Source organism: Agelaius phoeniceus, chromosome 2, assembly GCF_051311805.1.
Source record: "Agelaius phoeniceus isolate bAgePho1 chromosome 2, bAgePho1.hap1, whole genome shotgun sequence".
NCBI lineage: Eukaryota > Metazoa > Chordata > Aves > Passeriformes > Icteridae > Agelaius > Agelaius phoeniceus.
This window is the reverse complement of record NC_135266.1, coordinates 17,083,496-17,106,423: the sequence shown is the minus strand read 5'-3', so window position 1 is coordinate 17,106,423 and position 22,928 is coordinate 17,083,496. Positions and strand designations below refer to the sequence as shown.

Genomic DNA, 22,928 nt, shown 5'->3' with positions numbered 1-22,928 from the left:
CTGATTTCTGTTTACCAAGGAAGTTTTGTCTTCACAGTTTGTTTTTTTTTTTCCTCAAGTTTTTTGTCTCCCACTCACCTTTGGTTCTTTTCTGCAAGTTTTCTCTCTGCCAAAATCCTAAAGTTAAAACATGCATAAAATGACTGGCTGGGGTTCCTCTGGGATCCCTCAGAAATGTCATGCTCACAGTTCATTGAAATCTCTGAAAGTCATTCCATCAATTAAAGTTAGGTCTGTGGTCTCATGTTCTTCACTTGAGTGTCAGGGCTAGCTATGGGTGTGAAATATTTTGTTCATACATTTTCAGAGTCCTCAAGCCATATTTTTGCTGTGTTGCTTTCCCAGAAGTACTAGGGTATTCCATTCCTCAGAAACTTTATAAGACAAATCTCACTGACTTTTACTGTGGAGTTTTCCTTTCTGAATCGAGTTGAGATTTTTGTGGTCTTTTAAAAATGCCTATGAAATCTAGGTTTCTCAATTCATTTGTTTAGGCCAAATTTATTTCAGGACATTTTCAGGTCAAACCTCTTCCATACTCCCTGGGCAAAAACCAGCATCACTTAATATTTAGAGAAGTTTAGGGTTTCTGATGTTTACTTGAATATTTGGTTGCAGAGAGTATTCTTGTTCTTACAGATAATAGAGGTAGAATTTGTTCCAGCAGAAGCTCCAAGAACAATAAATGCTTATAAGTTGCTGCTGAAATAACAGAAAATCAAGGAATAAGACTGGGGAGAAATTCCCTGTTTTCCTATCAAAGGCTTGAATGGGCCTCCAACAGACTTGCTAATGATATTTGCTTTTCCCATCACTATGACTGCAAGTTGAAAGAAAAGAGTAGTTCAAGCATCAGCCACATCAGCTGGAGCTTTTAAAGCATAACCAGGAGCCTTTAAAGCATAACCATCAGGCTCTGCAATACAGCTGGAGTTCTGGTTAGAGAGACTTTTTTCATGGAGACTGAAGAGGCTTTCATCTATCCTTACACAGGTGTTAATATGGCTCTGTTGGGAGAAGTCTCTCCTTACATACCTTCAGTTGTGAAGTCCTTACCTTGTTCAGTTGTTCACTGCTGAAGTGCTCCTTAAACTAATTTCTGGTGTGGAACTGCTGTACCTTGAATAGTAGAGTTATACTGTCTTTCTGTAGGTTTTCTATTCTTCTGTATATAACAAAAATTGTGGTGCAAGAGCAAGTGTCACCATTATTTGTGTTGATCTGTATTCTTAAATATTTGACTGTGGAACAAATCTTCTGTCTTTAGAAGTCATCAACTGAAGAGGTACCTGATAACTCTACCCTATTACAGGATGGAAAGAAAGATGACAAACAAGGTATTCAAATAAATAACTTTTTTCCATTAGGGATTAAATTATGTGTGTTTTTAGTAAGCCCCTATGTTTGCTGGGTGTGTTTACTTTCTAAACTGGCTGTGTGTTGCTAAAGATTTAAAGAGAAAGCTCACCACAGCTGAGATGAAGACAAATAAATGGAGGGGTTTGCTTCAAAATTAGTTCTATCATATGTGAGTGATTTGAAATACACCTTCTGAAATATGTCTAGCCCTAAGGTAATTAATGTTGTGCTTCTTACTTAAACAAAATTTTAATTGTTATCAGGAATTTTTTAAGAGTAAAGATTGCATTGTGCCAAATTTTCAATTTCCTTTTTTGCAAGAAAAAATCAGTTTTTCAAAATCAGTTTTTACTCCTATTTGAAAAAAATAATCCCTGTATTATCTTGCAAAACAAAAGTTTTAGTCAAAATGGACTGAAAAAATTCATCAATTCATTCATTTCAATAGACATCCATCAGCAGCAAGTCATGTGAAATTGAAGCGATCTTTCTCTTTTTTACTGCAGTAGCTTTTCTGGCTTCCAGAATTGGATCATCACACAGCCATTCATTCCTTTTTATATTCCCTTTTCCCAATTCTTACTTGCTGTCCCTCTGTTGTAGAAACAAAACAGTTGTGGGTATTCTGTTGCCTGATTCTCAGAGCTGCAGATTATGTATGAATTAAAATAAAAAATATCTTGGCCTCCCAGATGTCCACACATTAAGGTTGCATCAGAACTGTGAGACCAGGTAGTCCACATTCCTGATTCACCTTCCACACTCAGGTGAATCACAGAATCACAGAATTTCTAGGTTGGAAGAGACCTTTAAGATCATCGAGTCCAACCCATGTTCTAACACCTCAACTAGATCATGGCACCAAGTGCCACATCCAGTCTTTTTTTAAACACATCAAGGGATGGTGACTCCACCACCTCCCTGGGTAGATGATTCCAGTATTTGACCACTCTCTCTGTGAAAAACTTCCTCCTTAATTCTAGCCTGTATCTCCCTTGGCGCAGTTTGAGACTGTGTCCTCTTGTTCTGTCTGTTGTTGCCTGGAGAAAGAGACCGACCCCCAGCTCACCACTGTCACCCTTCAGGAAGTTGAAGAGAGTGATAAGGTCACCTCTGAGTCTCCTTTTCTCCAGGCTGAACAAGCCCAGCTCCCTCAGTCGTTCTTCATGTGGTTTGTGTTCCAAGCCCCTCCCCAGCCTCGTTGCTCTCCTTTGGACACGCTCAAGCATCTCAATGTCCCTCCTAAACTGAGGGGCCCAGAACTGGACACAGCACTCAAGGTGTGGCCTCACCAGTGCCCAGTACAGGGGAAGAATGACCTCCCTGCTCCTGCTGGCCACACTGTTCCTGATACAGGCCAGGATGCCATTGGCCTTCTTGGCCACCTGGGCACACTGCTGGCGCATGTTCAGCCGACTGTCAACCAGCACGCCCAGGTCCCTTTCCTCCCGAGCACTGTCCAGCCACACCGTCCCCAGCCTGTAACACTGCAGGGGTTATTGTGGCCAAAGTGCAGGACTCGGCACTTGCACTTATTGAACTTCATCCCATTAGATTCTGCCCATCCATCCAACCGTTCCAAGTCCCTCTGCAAAGCCCTCTGTCCCTCTAACAGATTGACACACGCTCCCAGCTTAGTGTCAGCTGCAAATTTGCTAATGAAAGACTCTAAACCCTCATCCATGTCATCAATAAAAATATTGAACAGAACTGGCCCCAGCACAGAGCCCTGAGGGACACCACTGGTGCCCGGCTGCCAGCTGGATGCAACACCATTCACCACCACTCTCTGGGCCCAGCCAAACAGCCAGGTGAGACTGAGTTTGACAGATTCCCAGTGTCCCCTTTTCAAGGAAAGTTTGTCAAGGGTTGACGTGTGTTTGTAAAACATTTTGACACGTCAGCATATTCCAAGAAATCAGTGTTTTGTTGACAAGGTTTGTTTTGTTGTAAAATGTATAATGAACCAGAGAAGGACTTGAACCTTGAAGGTTATTGCTGTGCATTATCTAGGGAAGATTTACTTCTTACTAAGGGAATATTTTTTCCCTGTTCAGATGACAAAGTTGTGCTGTGATTTTTGTAGCTGACATGTTAAGTCACATGGGAACCTGTTTTGAGACATGCAGTCCTCCTTCAGGGCTGCAGATATGCTGTATTTATGACACAGATTGCTACCTTTTCAGCCAAAGAACAAATACTTTTGTTCTACCTTTTATTACTATTCTGACAAACATGTGAACAAATCACTCTCCTAACTGAGGGGATCTCCCCAGAAGTCAAGAACCTGCAGTTCAGGGCAGTAGAAGCAAATTTTCCTGCATTTTCAAAAGTATCCAAATAAATTAACTTCACTTTGGTTTATAATGTAGTTAAATTTGGAAGGTAATGTAAACTGAACTGGGTTACAAGGCCCAAAACTTTTCCCACATATTTTGGTAGATAAAGGCAGATCATAGAGCAGGTCAGGTTGGAAGGGACATCTGGTTCAACCTCCTTGCTAAAGCAGGCTCATCCTAGAGCAGGAGAGATTTCATTCCAAGTGGTCCTTTAACACTGAGTGTCACAGTTCATCAAAACACACTATGGTGCATTAAAAACTCCATTAGAAAGGATATGAAGGGGAATGAGCACTCAACTCCACAAATTATCAGAATTTGAGATTATTTGGGAACTTGAGCATAGGTCTTTCTTTCTGGTCTTGACTTTTGTGCTCTTGGAAATTGTTACTTGTTTGAGTACTTCAGTTTTCTGAGGGTATTTGGCTACTTTTCAAATATGTTTGGCATTATAAGAGGTCTAATACCAGTTTAGGTGTTCCTTTCTCAGACCTGATACTTCTAAGTTTTACTCACACATACTTAAATTAATTATCTTTTCTTTTTTTTTTCCTTAAGCTGTTAAAGTAAGCACTACTCTCAAAACTATACCAAAGGAATTTCAGCACTTGACTGTGAAAGCAGGTAAGGAAAAAATTGCCATGTGTTACTTGCATGAGAATTTTGATCAAGTATTTCTATATCACAGTAAGCCTAAATTAGTGTAACTTGATTAATTTTTGAAAGAAGTTTTTGCTCTTGTACTACTTTCCTACTGATATTAGCTTTTACCTCTTAATGACTACTATTTGTAAGGTAAATATTAATTACCTTCTCAGGTTGTCAAAAGGTTTTCTTGCTTTCTTTCCCTCATTGTTAGTGTATTGGTTCTTCCTGTGTGGAAAATGTTTTAAGCTGTTTTAAAGATTCTGAAGTTCTTCTGTGCTACCAACAAGATGCAAGAGTGTGAATATTGTACCTCTTGATAAAAATTCATGTAAAGTATAGAATAACTATGTAATGTTTCGGTAACTATTCTGAAATTGCCTGTTGCTTTGTGAAAGCTCAGCTTTCCTATTTTGTGTCAAGGAGTTACAGGACAGAGAGCCTTTGGAAACACCGACCTTGAGGCACTTAAGACACTGCTGCAAGCTTTTGATTCAGGGCTTGTTTCTTTGTTGAAACCACTCCTGATTTTTCTCCCTCTAGCTCCAAAGTACACTCCTTGTTCCTGTCATTCTGGAAAATGTTATTTTTGGAACAGCATATGTCAAAATTATTTATTTGCTCCCGAAACTTCCCCTGCATTCAGTTCAGTTCATCAGACCTCCCTTGCCTTCCTCTTTGTTAATCTCTTTCTACAGTGGTAAGAATGTTTGTAAGCCCTCCCTGGTCCCAGTCAAGCTAAAATCTTGCTTTCTCTTCCTTTTGCATGAGTGTTTTTTCTCATGAAGATATCCTTGATTAAGAAAATGGACTCCACATGTCTGTCACAGCAGTTTTGTCTTATAGCTCGATTTATTCATGGCTGCTCAACAGCTGCATGCCTCATTTCCCAAATCTTTTTTTCCTGGCTTCTTCCCAAACACTTGGAAGCTGCCAGATTTGCTATCTTGAGCTTCTATTCTCAAAAGATTGCTGCTTCTCCTTTACACTCACAGACACTCTTGCACATCCCTCTCAGGGAAAGGAGAAGGTGGTTGCATGACCTTCCATTCTGTTCTCCTTCCCCTGGTTTTGCCCAGGAGCACAGGGGAGTTTTACTTTCAGTTCAGCAATTCTGTCTTTAATACATTTAGGAAAAAAACTTACTGTCACCTGCACATCTTCTTCCCCTGTATCTTTCATCTCCTGGTCAGGGAGTCTTCCCCATGCCGCTGTGCTCTCCAACAGTGTTGCTGTGTTTGTATACCAAGGGGCACAGTGGCTGAATTTCACTCCATCATCGTGGCTCCTGTCCCTGCAGGGTTCCACACTTGCTGTGCTGCTCATTGAGGATTTGAGCCAGCACATTCTCAGGTTGCATGCTACAACTGGTGTGAAAAGTAAAAATGTTTATCTATCCAGTTGAGTAGATGCAGCACAGTAATTGAGTAGTTGTTTCAGAATCAGTCACCATTCTGAAAGGTCATTGTAATCATTAACCTCCAGCATGAAAACTCATTTGGGATGAAGTGGGAGAAATTCTACATGCTTCTTTGGTTATTCATTTAGGCTGTTTATGTAAACTCAGGAAAGATGATAGTCTGTGAAAGTTTTCCATCAGAAGGTCTGGAAATTTGAAATCAGTACGAACTTCATATGCTCAGCATTCTGAATATCTGGCCAGTTTATTTAGACTCCTAAGTGCAGCATCATTGTTGACCTTAGCCTTTTAAAGGATTGAGGGCCAAATTTCCAAGCATTTAAATCGTACTTTTCTCCTTGGATGACCAATAAGAGATGAGTTGTTGATGTTAACTTGTGGGGAATGCTTTGGTTTTTTTTTTAGCCTTTCACCTTTTTCAGCACAATTTTTCTACCTGATCTTAAGCCTGTAAAACAAGGAGGCAGCTGTTGAGTGTAAGATGTTAGGCTACAGTTAAAAGTTATCAAATCAGTATCCTTCAAAATGTTAAAATGAAGTTGTCTTGCAAGAGGGCTGCAGGAGCAGCTCAATACCCAAACCAGGAACTTCACACCCTCTGTAATTACTGCAGACCAAGCTGCTCAGTCTGTCAGGCTCTGCTACTCCAGGAATTGTACAAACTTTTGAATAATCAATGTAAATCATTTACTCAACAGGTTTAACTTATCCATTTCACGGAAGTTAGGCTTCTGTAACCATAGCAGTAAAAATATGGAACACTCATGAACTGGATAAATAGTTCTGTATCATCTTGAATGATTTTGTCATGTACGTGTATAAACCTGCACCTCAGACATGAAGTGTGCACACGCTGACTGTACCAAAATAGCTGCACGTTTCTTGGAAATCCTGCCACAATTGTTTGTATGTCCTAATAATGAACTACCTGCTTCATAGTAATTTTTGTATTATGCTACTTCTTTTGAAAGAAAAGCAAAGTCTGGGTATTCTGTAATTGTAGCCTTGAATTTCCTACTTTTTCAAAAGCTTAAAAAGAAAATCCTTGGCAGTGGCATTCTATTGCTATTATTTTTTATTAGTAGTCATTTTGGAATTCTCTCTTCCTTGTGTGCTTTCCTGTTTACCTCAACAGGATGTCCTTGGAGAGTTTGAATGTCAGTTTTACCTGCGGGTTTTTTATTTGAAAGGCTTTCCAGAATAGAATTACAGTCTCCAGAAGAAAAGGAAAATTTGAAGAGTCTTAAACATGGTCTAGCTTAGAAAGGATTTATACTTCCTATTTCTAAGTGGCATATTTAATAATTGTGCATGTAATTTAATAATCAGCAATTTCAGCATTGGAAAATTGGGTCATTTGGCTGTAGGGAAGCAGTGTCTGAAGTTGTATTCTCTGGGAGTTTGACACAGAGAGAGGGAGGAGGATTATCACCACTGCATATTTTAATATTAATTCCCTCTCCCATCTTTAGTTGCTAGGAAGAGTTTGTTGCAGAGAAATCTGGAATGGCTGTGAACCAGTTTGGTAATGACAATCTACTGGAACTTGGTTTTTAAGTGGTCACTGCCAGCTGCAGTGGGGTTTATTCTATCCAAAACACCAACTAGCTCTTCATGATCCTAAAAGCAGTTTCTTTTATGAAAAGCTATTGTGTGGCTGTACATGTGCCATATGCTGCTACTTGTTTTCTGTGAGCCTAAAGCCTCCAATGGATGGTCTGTGCAGTAGTACAGTGCAAGCCATTAAAAGCTCAGTATTTGCCAGCTGCTGCCACAAGCAGCTCCTGCTCTGTGGTTTGGAGGATCCATTGTATTCTCAGGTAGTGCTCTGTGGTAGCTGATGATAAATGCTCTGTAGTAGCTGGTGATAAATGTCTGACTTGAAAGTGGGCATATATCTGAAGGGAGCTATGAATTCTGACAATTATTTTTTTCCCCAACCTACTTTGTTTCTCTTGAGTGTTGTACCTTGATTAGTAGACTGAGAAATAGACAAGGATTCACTTTGTATGTGCACTGGGTTCATTGATGCTGCTGTAATACCTTAAGGATATCTCAGTGGGATGAATTTGAAAGTAATCATGCAGATATGTTTTCTCAAAATAATCTGATTCTAGTAAGGAGAGTAACAGAAAAGACAATGTAAAGCAAGGAACAGCCTCAAGGAATTACCTAGAGATGATAATTCAGCACTGTTGTTTTCCTATCACATAAAACCTGCATGTGGCAGGATATTTGGAATTCATCCAAATAACAGAAACCCATTTTTACATTAATGGAAATATGTTTGATCAACATTTAGACTTAAAAGCTTTCTTTCATTCATATACCTTTTGTTCCCAAGGTCAAAACAGTCTCAACATGACATGTTAGTATTTTGTAATGGGTGATGTACATTTATGCTAATTAGTTAAAGTATTTAGGAAGGACATAAACCTTTGTGTTTTTGGAAGCAGACAAGTAATAGATTAAGAGTTCTGGACTAAGAACAAGATGTTTTCTATAAAAAGTTTATGTTGTTCCTTACGTTACTGTATCACAACTACATCCATGACTACAGGTCAGAGCTACCAGACCTATTCCTCTTCCTGTATTCTGGTAACCAAATTGAAAAGGTAAAGCTCTCACTACATGTTGGCTTTTGAATTCTTAGGATATTCACACACTACAAAAACAAAGGGGAAGGAGAAGTGAAATCAATCCCCATTGCTCATGTGAGATGAGTATACTCTTACATCCACATTTGCAACACTCACATGTTTAAAGGACACTGATTCTGAAGCTAAAGACATTTATTTCAAATATGTTTTAGCAGTTCTTTTTTCTTTTCTATTCCAGCTGCTCAAGAACCTAATGCACTCAGAGCCAGACCACGATCCAGGTACTGCTTTCACTGCTATTTCAGGAAAAGGCATATGTTCCTCTGGTGTTAGATACCAGGCATCAGAACTGGTGTTGGATTTATTTTTTTTTTTAATTGGTGTTGTGCTGTAAGTACAGCTCAGATCAGACAGATTTACCAGAAGGAATCTGTAAGCTATAGACCCTACATGAATACTGCACTGAGGCCCCATGATCTCTGGTCATAAGGTGCTGGAAGTTTTGCCTATCTGCCCAGCCCTGCTGCCTTGTCAGGGGGTGACTGCCTCCAGCCCAGCCCCAGGGGCGCTGTGGCAGGAGAGCTGGGACCACCCCTTTGCAGGGAACATCCTCAGCAGTTCCATGCTCTTGCAACCTGCACGGTGGTTTCAGATGGAGGGAGGCACTGCACGTTCACATGGAGGGAGGCACTGCAGAAATAGCAGTAGTGGCTCAGCTCTCGGCTGTGGGTGAGTGAATTCTTTTATTGGCATCCATGTTTGGCTGTGGTTGGTTGGTGTGTGATGGAAGGACTTCAGGACTGTTGTGTGCTAGAAATGACACCTGCTGAATTTGGGTGCTTGAAAGGAAAGGGAAACCTGTGCCAGAAAACACTGTGTATAAATGGATTACATCTTGGGTTGGTTGTCACCTACTGGTGTGTAGCCATATTGTTAATTCACATTAAACTTCTTATTTTTGGTGCTAGTTAGAGGGCTCTGCTTGGGATTTTTTTGCTTGGATAATGAAATATAATCAGAAGCTGTCTGCTTACAGTCTTGTCAAAGCCTGCTAGTAAGAGAGGATCAGCTATAAGCATGGTGATTAAAGATTGAAACCCTCTGTTCTTAGGACCTATATTCAGGAAGGCTGAACTGCCTTGTGTGCTGTTTTCTGCTGCTAGCCAAAGCTTTTTAGTTTCTGCAGAGTTTTACATTTTCTTGCTGTGTTACTAAATTGCAAATATGCAAAAAATATGCACAAATACATAGAACACTAAATGCTTAAACAAGCTCAGAAAAAGTCACTTGAATGTGACTGCTCTGTTACATGTGGCTGTCTCACATCTGACTGTATGTCAGTGCTTCAATGCAGAAGTTGAGACTAAAGGTGCTTGAGCACATCCTTTAACTCAGACCTGATGTGCTTGTTGGAAATGGGATGAAATACCCTAGAGAGATCTATTTTTCTCTTTAAAGAATGATTGGGATGTTAGGAAAAATTGTGTATTAATGGGCTTCAAAACCAGATTGGAATATATTCAGTAACTGAGAAAACAAATAAAAACAGTGGAAGAATTTGTGGTGTGGAAAGTAAATCTGGTAAACTTGGTGGTGATAATGAACAAGTAGAAATTGTTGGTGGCTCCTCTGGTGGGTCCTAAAAATTCTGATTCAGAGGGTGAGGAGGACTCTGACAGTCCTATTAGAGAAAGAAGTAAATCAGGAAGTCTTGTCTCTGGCAGAACCAGAACAAGAGGGTGGAGTAAATCAGTGATTCAGGCTCCTTTAAGAAAAATTGTATGGCTGCTGGGAAAGCCATCTATGTGCATGTACTGTTTACTAACTGTGAGTTATTGACTTGGAAAGAGGATGTTGCTTCTCATTGTAACAATCCAAATGATATGCATAGTATTATTATTCTTTGATGATGACACATAACCCCAGCTGGGGAGATACATAAGTTAGGTTAGAAATTTGTTCATTTATGGAGAAAAAAAAAAAAGAGTAGTTCTAGAAAAAGCAAAGGAAGGACTGAGTAGGAGAAAAGTTGAGGAGCTAGATCAGAAAACAAGGGGACCAGGAATATCAAATCCTGATAAACATCTCCCTAAAGAAGATGTTGAATGGGACTTGAATTAAGATGTTGCATTAAAAGGAGTAAAAGTGATGATTTTATGTGGAATTCATGATGGAGTGGAAAAACCTAGGAGTCTTGCAAAGTTGTAGGAGGTAAAGCAGGGAGACAGAGAATCTCCATTAGCTTTTTATGAGTAGTTGTGTAAAGTGGCTCATAAATGGACAAACTTGGACCTGGAGAGTGAGGGTAATAGGATGTTGCTCAATATGCTCTTAATTGGACAGCTGGCACTGGATATTAGAAACCTGTTTGGCAAAAAAAAGAATGGTCCATTTGTCATTAGCTTGTGGTCCTGCCCTGACATGCAGTATGACAGTAAGTCTAACATCTCATCTCAAGAGAGTCTTGGTCTTGCTTGGTCTTGGTTTTTCTAAACTTGTAACTACAACAGCTGAAAAAATTGAACAGTATTTGGCAAAATCAAAATTCTCAGCAAATCCATCACATCACGTTGGGATTAATGTGCTGTGGGAGGGCCTGGAAAGAGGTACTGAGCCATGTATTTGACTAGTTGTAGTCACTTTGGAGCCATTCACTTTTTCTGGATTTTGTGCAATTTGGTGACTCTTTCCTATGGAAAATTTATTTTAATAGTTAAAAATTTATTCTACTAGTGAGAATATCACAAATTATGAAATGCATACTTGCAAGAGATGAGTTGAATCTATACCTGTATAAACACTACCTTAGCAGTTGGAAAAGGCAACAGAAACTCCAAGGGGTGTATGTGGGGAATTTTACTTTGGTTTATTCAGAATAGTTGCTACAATTATCCTGCTGGCAAAGTTACATAAGAAGGCCTCAAGCTGTGTTACAAAAAGCCTTAAAAAATACTAGCCCTGTAAGCATGACTCATTCCTTTCTCCACATGCTTAGCTCCCTCTGTTGCCAAATAAATCTGTGTTGTTATAAGAGGAGCTCTTAGTCATTAGGGCAAGGAATTTCCACCATGAACCTGACTTCTGGTCAGTGTAATTTTAGGTACTATTCACTACAGTTGTTTAAAATTAATTTTTGAAATAAAATATTTTCTGCTTTTCCCCAACATGTTTTTCCTTAGGTCTTATTCTAGCACATCAATAGAAGATGCCATGAAAAAGGGAGAAGAGCCCCCTACTCCACCTCCAAGGCCACAAAAATCACATTCCAGAGCTTCCTCTTTGGATCTGAACAAAATATTTCAGCAAAACACACAAGGTAAAGTTGGCTTTCTTTGCTCCTTCTGAGACCATTCAGGTTAGCTGTGTGCTTGGCAACTTGATGTGTTTGCAGAAATGCCTGGCAGTATGTGCATGTGCTGGCCTTTGCTGCAGACAGTAAAGCACTGCAGAACAGGAGTTCTGCTTGTGCACTTGCTTGTGTTACATTGCCACTGAGGGGAAAAATCACTGTTTCTATAATTAAGGTGATTATAATGTTTTCTGGCACAGTAATGGGAAGCTTAACATATGGTAGTCTGTCATCACTGACTGTTTATAACTAGTCTGGCTGTTTAGACAAGTCTCATCAGTAACTAGAGTATAATTGATTTTTATTACTATTTATTTTTTTGTAGTTCAGAAGCAGGAAGAAAACCCTTAATGTTTAAACTGGGAGAAAGAAAGCAAACATTTTTGATGTTAGCCTAACATATGTGTGAGAACAATCAGAAGCCACTCTGAGTTTAGAAAAAAGGGTAATTTCTTTTGACATGAGTGCATGTCAAAAGGGGAGAGAGAGAAAATGTAGACTAGTAGCTGGGGTGAACTGAAAGAAAATGGCTTTTCAGCACGTTACCCTTTGAGTGTGCCTCTTGCCTTGAAGTGGGAAGAGGAGCTGTTTGTTCAGGGCAGCAGTCACCCAGCGTGGCTGTGCTTCAGCAGTGTCCTTGAAGCACACCAGAGGTTTGTGTGCTGCACACCAAGCATCTGACTCAAGGACCAGCTTAAACACATCATGCTTATGCTTCAGAAGAAAGGCAAGGTTTGACTGTGTCAAGGAATGTTTAACTGGGCTCTCTAATGTGGCTCTTGGAGTAGAAAAGAGTTTTACCTCTTGCTATATGGGACTTTTTTGTGCAAACACTAGAGGGAATTCAAGAGTCCTGCTATGTGTGCTGATCCCTGAAACTCAATAGGAATAAACTTTTTTTTTTTTTTGCCTTACACAGAGCAGTAATTCTTTATTTTTTTTTGTTCCTGTTGAGGGATCTGGTGCCTCTAATTTTGATTTTGTTATACATCAAAATAAAACCACAAACAGAGCCAAGTTCATATTTTCTACTGCAGCAAATCTTCTTGGAATCCAGATAACAACTATAACTGGAAGGAAATAAACTTGGGTTTAAATTTTGCTTGGAACACAAATGAAAGAAGAATGTAAATTCTTGAAGAAGTCGTTCTGTGAATGAAAATAACCATCTTGTTTTTGATGTTAATTAAATAGTTAATTTTGAAAGTCACAAAGTGGTTTCTTTTGAGGAAGTTAACAAACCGTGTGCAGTTTTGAGTACCACAATATATGACAGGACCCAAGGGAATGGCCTGAAGTTGTATCAGGGGAGGTTTAGGTTGGGTATCAGGAAAAGTTTCTTCACCCAGAGGGTGGCTGGGTACTGGAACAGGCTCCCCAGGGAAGTGGCCTGAGTTTGAGAAGCATGGGGACAATGCCCTCAGGAACATGGTGTGACTGTTGCAGTGTCCTGTGCAGGGCCAGGAGTTGGATTTGATAATCCTGGTGGGTCTTTTCCAACTTAGGATATTCTGTTTGTGTATATTCAGCTTGACTAGAATAATCCTATTGCAGTGCATTAGTTTTTGTCCTACTAATTCTAGTTCAGAAATAAATGTAGTTAGGGGAGATTGGTGGATAATCTGCTTCCAGACCCACAAAGGAATGCTCATTAGTACTGAGTTTTGTTTTCAGTTCCACATAGGTCATGTTGATCTATAAGTATCATTTCTTTAATTGTAAAACCATCTGTGTTTGAAGAATTTGATTTGTTTATTTCCATTTTAAAGGTCAGAAAAAGAAAAATATTTCAAGTAAATTCAGTTAAAGACTGTGGTGAATCCCTGTTGTAGGCACTGGATTTTTTTGTTTGGTTGGTTTTTGTTCTTCATTTACTCTTGCTATATAATGTTTGTAATCATCTTATGCCTTTCTCCTGGCCTGTATACACACAGAATATTTGTCTGTGATGGCTGGGATATCCAGCAATGGATTAGTCATAAAAATGTGCTTTAAAATTATTGCATTATGGGGTAACTGGACTGGAAGAAGAGACCTTCATTCATACTTCATAGCTGCACTTCTCTGGGTTGCTGCAACAAGTGTTACCCAGGACAGACATAAAAAAAGCATGAGAACTTATTGAAAGGCACACCTTTCTGAAATATCCAAATGAATTTCTGTTAAGAGACAGAAATCTCTTCTGTTTTTGTTTTTATTCATGTAGTCTTTATGTTAGCATCTGAGAAAAATCCTGTGCTGCTACATTCTCAATGTATTTCTTTTTGTTGAATGTGTAATCTCTGGCATTTGGCCTGTGTTCATGTTAAGAAAATACTTGGCTAGTTCATGCATTCCTGGAAGGACAACAGCAGGTTTTAAGTAGAAACAAAAATGTCATTTTAAATGCATACATGACCTAGTTTACTTCTTCATTTCTCCCCTAGCCCAGTCTCCAGTCAGACACAAGCCAAGAGCTCCCAGAGTAAGACCTGGGTATTGAGGGGGCCAAAACTGGGGCAGCTCAGAGCCCAGAGATCCTGCAGCAGAGCCCCAGCACCTTCTAGCCTCAACAGCAGCAGTAAGCTAGAGTCTGCCTTGAGGGAGCTCCAGGGCTGGGGCCAGTCTCAGTTTGAGTGTTAAAACCTGAAAATGCATGCATTGTCTTCTGATGTTTTGTTCAGTTCTGTTTGCTACCCATGACAGCCAATAAAGAATTTACTTCTGGGCAGTGACAACAGTCTGAGTCTTGTTAGATTCATACAGTTCCCTCTGAAATACATTTTATTTCCCATTTAGTTTCATTTCTGAGTTGCATAACTACTTTTAATTAACAGTTCTGTTGAACAAAGGATATTTGTTAGGAAAAGAGAATTTGCTTTGATGAAAAAACAAGCTTGTCATAAACAGTGTAGTTTTGTGTTATCTGGAAGCAGATTGAACAAAACAGCTATATAACTATTTACAAATGAATTTTTGACTGGAGGTTTTCGTCACTCATTTGCTTTGGAAACTCACCTCCTGCTGTGGCTGTTCCTGTGGTGAAGGACACGTGGAATGCAGGCACCATTTTTGACGTAGGCTTCTAAGGAAACACTCACTGTAGCTTGGATTCTCTGTTTCTGGGGTGCTGGTTCCAGCCAGCAACAAGGGACTAGTATCTGGGCTTTTTTTCTCCCTTTTAAAATGTAAGGTGTTAAGTTCCACACTTGATCAGGTGGAAACACAGCAAACATTTTATGCAAGTGCAGTATTTTCTGTCACAAATTATATTTTCCTGACTACAGTCAGATCTGTAAATGGTACTTGGCATTGCTGGGCTAGTGATGGCTGCCAGACAAGAAAACGTCCTGTTTGTTCTAATTTGGTGTTCACAGGAAGGGAACAAGGGAATAGAATTTATTGGTGTGCATCAGCATTCCCATCAGTGATATAAGTGTGTCCCCACATCACTCCTGTATTCCTTCACATGGGTGTTTCCCAAGCAGTCTGAAGTGGTACTTGTGTCATTAAGACTCTGTCAGTACAATTGTCTTCCTGCACCCTCTCATTTTCATTAGTGCTAAAGGAAGACTGTTCAGCATTGCACTTTACCCTCTTTTTCATACCTTAGAAGAAGACTTTTCATTACTTCTTTACTTCATCAGACTTCCATTCAATTAGTACATCCTTTCCTTTAGCTTACAGATTTGGTGGGTTTTGTTTGCCAGGTGTGGGATTTGTGAATACTTAAATGTATATTGAGATATCTTAGCTTTTTTATATTTGCCTAAGTCGAATTCTTTGTATTTCTGAACGGTTTTAAGTCTACATGTAAAATGAAACAGTTCATAGCTGTGTAGGAAAGAGGATTTTGAGAATTAAAATTATTGTTGCTGTGGTGTCATAGATGTTTTGATACAAACAAGCCCAAACAGTTACCATGATACTGTTGTCCCAGTTGTTTTTAGGAATATCTTTTCAGCTAGATTGTCTTTTTAGCTTAGTGAGCCAAATGCAAGTGACTTTCCCTTTTGTGTACATGAAACTGAATACAAAAAAATCTACAAAAATTAACCTAGATAAGCATGATTACTGTATTATCTTCTGTATTCTTTTATCCTTAATTGTATTTGCTAGGAAATGTCTGTGCCCAGTGAGGTTAGCTGTCTGAAAGATGTAGTTGCTAGAGACAAGCTAGTAATGGGTGGTGAAGTTATGTTTTTGTATTACCAAAAGTACAGATTTCTTAAAAAAATTTGAAAGCCAGAGTGACAAGGGGGAACTTAGAAAAGTAATGTTATTTTTTCAAGGCTGAATTTAATTAAGTAATTAATTTTCAGGACTCCCTCTTCTCATTGCTTTTACATTAGTCTTGATTTAGTAAAATCCAGCTATTTTCTTGGGATTTTGTTTGTGCTGTAATGCTGTACTGTCTTGCATGTTACTGTGTTTTGTTTATTAATCAGACCATTAAACATTAAATTAGAAAGATGAAAATTTACTTTTGAAGGAATTTTATTTTAGAGAAAATATAATGGCAAATACCCTCACCAAATACGACATTTCACAAATTATTGTTTGCATAGTGCACAAGAGCTCTAATATTGCAAGCTTAATCAAGTGAGAAGTGTAGAGTCATGTGAGTAAATGGTTGTATGAGTTGTGACAAATTTAAATTAAAAATGTCCTATACATAGAGCACAGAGAACAAAAATTGAGCTGCTATTTGTATTTTTCTCTATGAAATACATTTTTAAAATAAATGCTGCAAAAATACTTTCTTGATTCAGAAAATTTTAATTTTTTTTGTGACTCAGGCCCTGATCTGGTACTGGAGCTGTTGGTTTTTTCTAGTCCCATTCCCTTTCAGAATATATTTGATTACTGAACTGAGCTTATTCTGAATAAAATATTCATATCTTCCTTCTGATTTGAATGGAAGAGTTTTGTGCCTGTCACCCTTTTAGAATTTCTTATGAAGGATTTATATGTTTACAACTGTGTAACTTCTTTGCCCAACTGGACAGGAACACAAGGTTAAATAAGATGGAGAAAATAGTGAGGATATATATGGATGAATAGTTATTGCATTATAGGTTTCTGATGGGGTAACATATTTTTGCATTTTTAGATTTTTATATATATATATGAGGGCTGAGTCTGGACAATTTACTGGGGTGATTCTTACCAGCCTTTCAAGTGTAGCTGCTATTTTTACAATTTATGTGAATGAATTGAACTTTTAAAAAATTGTATTTTCCCATTTATCTAAGCTTAGCTCTTTCAGGGATTGAGGAATGATTTGCAGTCTATTTTCATCCTGTTGCAGGTTGTTAAAAATTAAATTTTAATCCAAAAACTCTTCTACAGAAAATTGTGAAGGTTGAAATGCTCTTGACTAGCCCTACCAACCCCACTGACCTTTTTCATGATCCCATGGGGGTTACTGTGTTCTGTGAAAAAATGCTCATCCATCATGGAACAGCTTTATAGGTTCAACAAGACAGGATCTGCTGTGTCTCATGTGGAACAGGGGTCAGGGTGCCTCCCTTGTGGGGAAGACCCTGGAGATGTCCCCAAGAAGTCTGTGAGCTGCAGGAGGGACCAGAGGGGTGATCCCTGGCAGCCCCCTGCTCCTCCTGCCTCCCATGTGCCTGTTCTGAGAGTGTCCACCTTGGAAGTGGTCACAGATGGCCAGTGCTGGACCCCCAGCTCTGCCCCCCAGGTCTCCAGAAAGGAGAAGCTCTGGCAACATGGATCTGCAGGAGGTAGGTGGAGGGACTGTGCCTCCCTGTGGGTGGAGAATGAAGCTAAACGTGAAGTGAGACAGAACAAAATCTTGGATAGTTTTGTTTAAGGGAGGAGGGAGAAATAGTCCCCAGATAGAAACACACTGAAAAGGAAAGGGTAGAGAAAACAGTAACTAGAAAATTAAATGGTTTAAGGAAAATGAGGGACAGGGAGGTAAAAATACAGATGTTGTGGATATATGATGTAAACCAGAAAATAGATGTTTAAAAAAAATCTGTTTTACAGAATTTCAGAATATTTACAGAATTTCAGAACTACAGAATATTTACAAAAAAATATTTTGCTCGTTTCATTTGGAAGTGACCCATCAGATACGTTAGCACACAATGTCCTAAATGGTCACACCTGTGAGTTCACAGTGCAAAAACATTAATTACTTAAGACCTGGCTTTATCTCTTCCTAATTATTTGGAAAGTACATGGATAATTTTCCACTCACTCAAGGTACAAATAACATTCTGTATGGTTAGCACATGAAACAGACTTGTCACAAGAGTGTGTGTCTCTAACATCAGTTGTGTGCATCATTTGCTGTGACACAAGAAACTGCTGGCTGAGCAGGTTCCCAAAACTAACTGTGAGAAGAGAGGTCATTCTGCCACTGGCAATGCTTTCTACAGCATTTCTACAAACCTGGTAACAAAGTTAATGTCAGGAGTCTAAAACAGGGGGGTTTTTTGCAATGCTATTACATTCTGAGGAGACATTAGCAAGAATTATTGAAACAGATCCTTGGATCAGTGGTATTTCACAACCACCTTACTATAATCCTTTATTAAATTTATATTCCTGGCTACAGCTTTGCAGTTTTTTTGGCTTGGGTTTTTTGGTATGTTTTTTTTTTTTTAGACATAGCAGTGAGAATTAATAAATCAGATCTCTTGAGAAATGGTTATTTCACAATCACTTGCTAATGCTGCTCTCAGGAATGTAAATAAATGAATTTGTGCAAAGAATGGTGTTAGTGTTAGGGGATAACCAAGTACTAATTTCACTGAACAAGAATAGAAGTTCAGGAAGAAGGAGGTAAACAGAAACCAGCTTAGACACAGAACTTCTCTGTGCTCTGCCTTTGGCAACAGAAGCAGGAAAAGTATCTCAAAAACCTCTCCAGAATAGTGAAAGGGTGAAAATGCTGGCTTTCCTGAGGAAAGCCTTAGGTAATTGGGAATAGAATAGTAGTAGAAGAATAATTCATTCTGTTAGCTTATCTTTTTGAGCTGATTGCAGTGTATTACTCCCTTTGCTTCCTGATAAAATTAATTGGTTGGTGTTTCATTAAACCTGCTCTGGGAGCTCAGGACTCTGAAGCAGCATAAACTGATGGAAATCTACCATGCAACCAGGCTCTCCTTTGATCCAACAGTACTGTAGCATCCACTTGAAAAATGACAAGATGTCATCCACATGTAGGGAATTAACAGGAAATATCTGACATGGAAATACTTCAGGAAATGTAGTTTTATATGCTGCTGTTCCAATATTAATTTTCAAAAATAGCAAGCATCCAGAAGCTCACTGTATTATGGCAGTTTTTTCCTTCAATACTGAAAACCAAGAGCTTAAGTGACTGTCATTGGATAAGAGAAGTACAGCACCTTGCTCTTATATTGCTCTAAAGAATCCCATGGGCTCGTTCATCCTAGTTTGGGATTCTCCACTGCTGCTGTATCTGGTGACTTAAAGACCTACTTCCATAGGTTTGTGTGAGCTGTTACAACTCCTATTTTTCCTTCTTCTTCTCTTCCTACATCAAATAAGTAAAGGACTTATCTGAGTTGTTGCTAGGATTGTAATTTTTCACTGCCACAGATAATGACTCAGTGCTGAGTGTTGTCTGCTAGGGAGGCTGGAGGCAGAGTGGTCAGATAAGATGGCATGACCAGTTCTCAGGGTATACAATTGCAGCCTGCTGTTTGTTTTAAAATATTAATCTACCTTCAGATTGGAAAACCTGTTTTTTTAATCTGGTGTGGTGTCATGTTAGTACTGTCAGACCTTTGTTGTTGCCAAAATAGGGCAGAAGAGTGGTCTTGGAAGGTTTCCATGCAGATAATCCGTCTTAAAATGTAAACATGCTGAGTAGAGAGCCATGATTTTTGAACTGAGAACACTATCTTTGTGGGAGTGACTAGTGCATGAAAATGCTGTCAGAATACATGTGATATGGATACTTAAATCTTTTTTACTGGTACCTGCATGGGCTTTCCACAGTGCTCTCTGTAGGGTTTGCCTTTTATGATGGGGCTTTGAGCAGTCTGATGTCCCTGCTCGTGACAGGGGGGTTTAATTGACTCTAAGGTCCCTTCCAGCCCAGACTGTTCCACGATTCTGTGGCTCAGCCTGGTTTGAATGCCAGCAAGTTGCTCAATAGCAAGAGGAGCTGTGCAAGGCCCATCCAGCTCCCTGGGCTTCTGCACAGGGTGAAGTCTTGTGTTCAAAGACCAGGGACATCAGCTTCTCCAATCTCTTAAAGTGTGCACCTGGAAGCACATTTGTCTATTTTTCTGTTTGCTGCTTGGCCCCAGGGTACTTGCTTTTATTTTGGAAACAGACCTTCCCCTGTTTTTGTGTTTGCTCTGAGGTAAGTGGTGCTGCCACCTCTGACAGCAAGAGCTGGTCTGTGCCAGGCACTGTCCCAGGAAGGAGAGAAGAGCCCTATTCCAGGCTATTCTGGAATAGCTGGAGAGTACAAGTCACCTCCAAAGCACATGAAAACCCACGAGTGTCTGTTCTTACTGCCCTCTTTTAGGGTAGTGACACCAGAGAAGGCTGAAGCTTGGGGCTTTTTTTGTAAGTTGTTATGAGTCCTCCAAAGTCAGCTAACTTTTGCTGGTAATTGTGCTCACATAAGCATGATTTCCCTCTAACAACAGGCCAAAGATCTTCTGCAACAGCAGGAATTCTATGAATATTTCATGAGTAGCTTAAGCTAGAATTTTTAGGATTAAAAAGAGGAAACTGGGTCAAATGCACATGTTGTAAGCATCTAACTTCTTTAATGCTAGATTCATATATGTTGCATTTTGAAAGCTAAAGAAGGTTTTGTGTGGTGGCTTTTTTTGTGTGGTGATGTGTTTTTTTTCATTGGACTATTTTATGGAACAATTACTTTTCCCTTTGGAATTTTGTGGGCCAAATCCCAAGAGACTCATGGAGTTTCGCAGTATGTCCAATGACTTCAGGAGATGCTTTTCCAGCATGTGGTGTCTGAGCTGGGTGTTGTTTTCAAATATTGTAACAAGCCAAAGCCACTGCCAGTGCCCAGATAAATGAAGTAACAACCTGAAGTTCAGATTAAAGGAAAGGAATGTTTCTTCCTTTCTAAAGATCACTTGCATGGGAGAGATGGAAAATGTGGTTACTACATCATGCTGTTATTGCAATGGTCTTATAAACACAACTAATTAAATACAAGAGAAAGATCCTGATGACTGTTTTTTCAAATCTCTCTTACACCTGTAGGTGTGTTAGTGGTTCCCTGGCATAACTTCAGTTCTGTTTTAGTTGTTTTAATTCTCTCTTTGGTATTGTGTGCCATATTAGGCTTCATTTTATAAGATACAGGAGATGATAAAGGAGAAAATGGAAAATCCCACCAGTGTATTATAAGTCTCTGGAGCTGTAAATAGACATTTTTAGATTTGGTGTATAAAATATGTAAATGGCTAAGCTATAAGACAGCTCTTAATGATCTTTGTGGTCTTTTTAAAATATGTATGGAAATAGAAAGTGTATAAATGTAATTGCTTAGCATTATTGTGGTAAAGATCATTTCTAAGTTGAATACTGTTGGAGGTTTTTTGTTACACAAAAATACACCAGTGCAAGATGGAATGTCTGGTGTCCTTGCCAGAGCAAGTGCTGAGCATTCAGTGCAACAGGAGCTTGGGGAGAGTAACCCAGTTAGTGCTGGTGGATGTCTCTGGGCCAGCCTAGTCCTCCTCTCTGCCTCCTCACAGCTGCCTTTGGAAGCTGTCATCTATCCTGTAGTTTTGTCCCAAATGGGTTTTAGGTATTTTAAGGAAACTAAAAATTACAACATACACTTCCATGATGATTACCCTCCCTTTTGCTGGCTCAAACTCAAAGCTGACATTATGTTGTCTCATAGGGGCTTGATAAAACCATTGGGATTTGCCTTCCTTCTCCCTTTGAAATAACTCTATGGAGTACTAGTATGCAAATACAAAATATAAAACCAAAGAAATGGATTACTTTTTGGTTCATTTAGGCTTCTGTGCTATGAATTCTGTGGCAGATGTTTTCTTTTTAAGGCTGTACTCTGTCAGGGAGTATGTTTTATCCAGAGTGAATGCTAGTGTCTACATTGGGTGCTAAAGTGTCACTTTTAAGAAGGGCAATATTTTTAATGACAAAGAGCAAAGTCCAAAGAACAAGTAGACCCTGTTTCTGGTTTTCTTTAACTGGAATTGGATTGCTTTACCTATGGGGCTTGTGGCTGACTGGCTTCTTTCTCTGCTTTTTATCATAACATTTGGGGGTTTACAGCAATTAAATCACTACTCATTCACTACTCATGAGGTTATTTCAAACAAGATTTTGCTCAATAAAGATCAAGTCTGGGCTTTGTTTGTGTACTGCCTTTTCACTAGGAGGAATTTCCACTTATCCTGGGAATTAATTCTGGGTTTATTTGGAATTAAATTACAGTAGTTTGGTTTGGATGGGGTTTTTTATCATCATCTTCTTCTTTTCCCACTGTTCAGCTGTGAGGTCTGGCTGGCTGCCTCCACCACCACCTGCACTACCCCCTCGACCTTCTGTATCTCAGGTATGGACAAAGCTTTAGTTCTTTGCTGTGTGTTACTTGTTTATTTATGTTACCATTGCAGTGGTTAGCACCAGTTGGCTTGGACACAGCAGTTGTTCCTGCTTCCAAGTTAATGAAAATCTGCAGTTTGCAGTTCCATGTCCTCCTTCCTGTGTCTGTCTGGCCAGTGTGTTGCAGCATCAAATTAAAGACTAATTAAACCTCTTTGCAGTGGAGCTTGCATGTACCCACTAACTTTTATTTACCTAACTGTAAATGAAAGGCTAGCAAAGTTAGTCTACTATAATGAGTTTCATGCCTGAAGGCATGGGTTTGATACCTGCTGTTGCTATTTGCTTCTTGAGCTTCAAAGCTGAGGGCGTCTGCTAAGGGAACTGTGGCATGGAAGTGTGTGTTGCACCCATGGGCTTAAAAAAATAATGCTGAAAGGAAGTGAATGCCATGTCAGTTATGTTGTTAAGTTTCAAACCATTAGTGGTGTGGTTTTATTTTGCATTTTGGGTGAGTTTTTGGGTTTTGTTTTTTAGAGCATGACACAACTACAGCTCAACACAAATTGACATAATCATGCATGTCTGCATCAAGGTAATTCTTTGCCTTTCAGGAAATCATGGAGGATCACAGTATTTTTCTGTGCTGTTGGCTATGC

At 39.3% G+C, this 22,928-nt stretch overlaps 1 protein-coding gene across 2 annotated transcripts in view; it reads left to right on the top strand.

Moving 5' to 3' along the window:
* Positions 1–22,928, top strand: part of REPS2 (RALBP1 associated Eps domain containing 2) — a 96,527-nt gene that overhangs the window by 51,852 nt on the left and 21,747 nt on the right. For both annotated transcript variants that reach the window (XM_077172860.1, XM_054627849.2), the window contains exons 10-14: positions 1,268–1,337; positions 4,257–4,322; positions 8,602–8,644; positions 11,543–11,679; positions 22,215–22,279. In XM_077172860.1, coding sequence (XP_077028975.1) covers positions 1,268–1,337; positions 4,257–4,322; positions 8,602–8,644; positions 11,543–11,679; positions 22,215–22,279 — 381 coding nt within the window. The remainder of the gene's footprint in view (positions 1–1,267; positions 1,338–4,256; positions 4,323–8,601; positions 8,645–11,542; positions 11,680–22,214; positions 22,280–22,928) is intronic.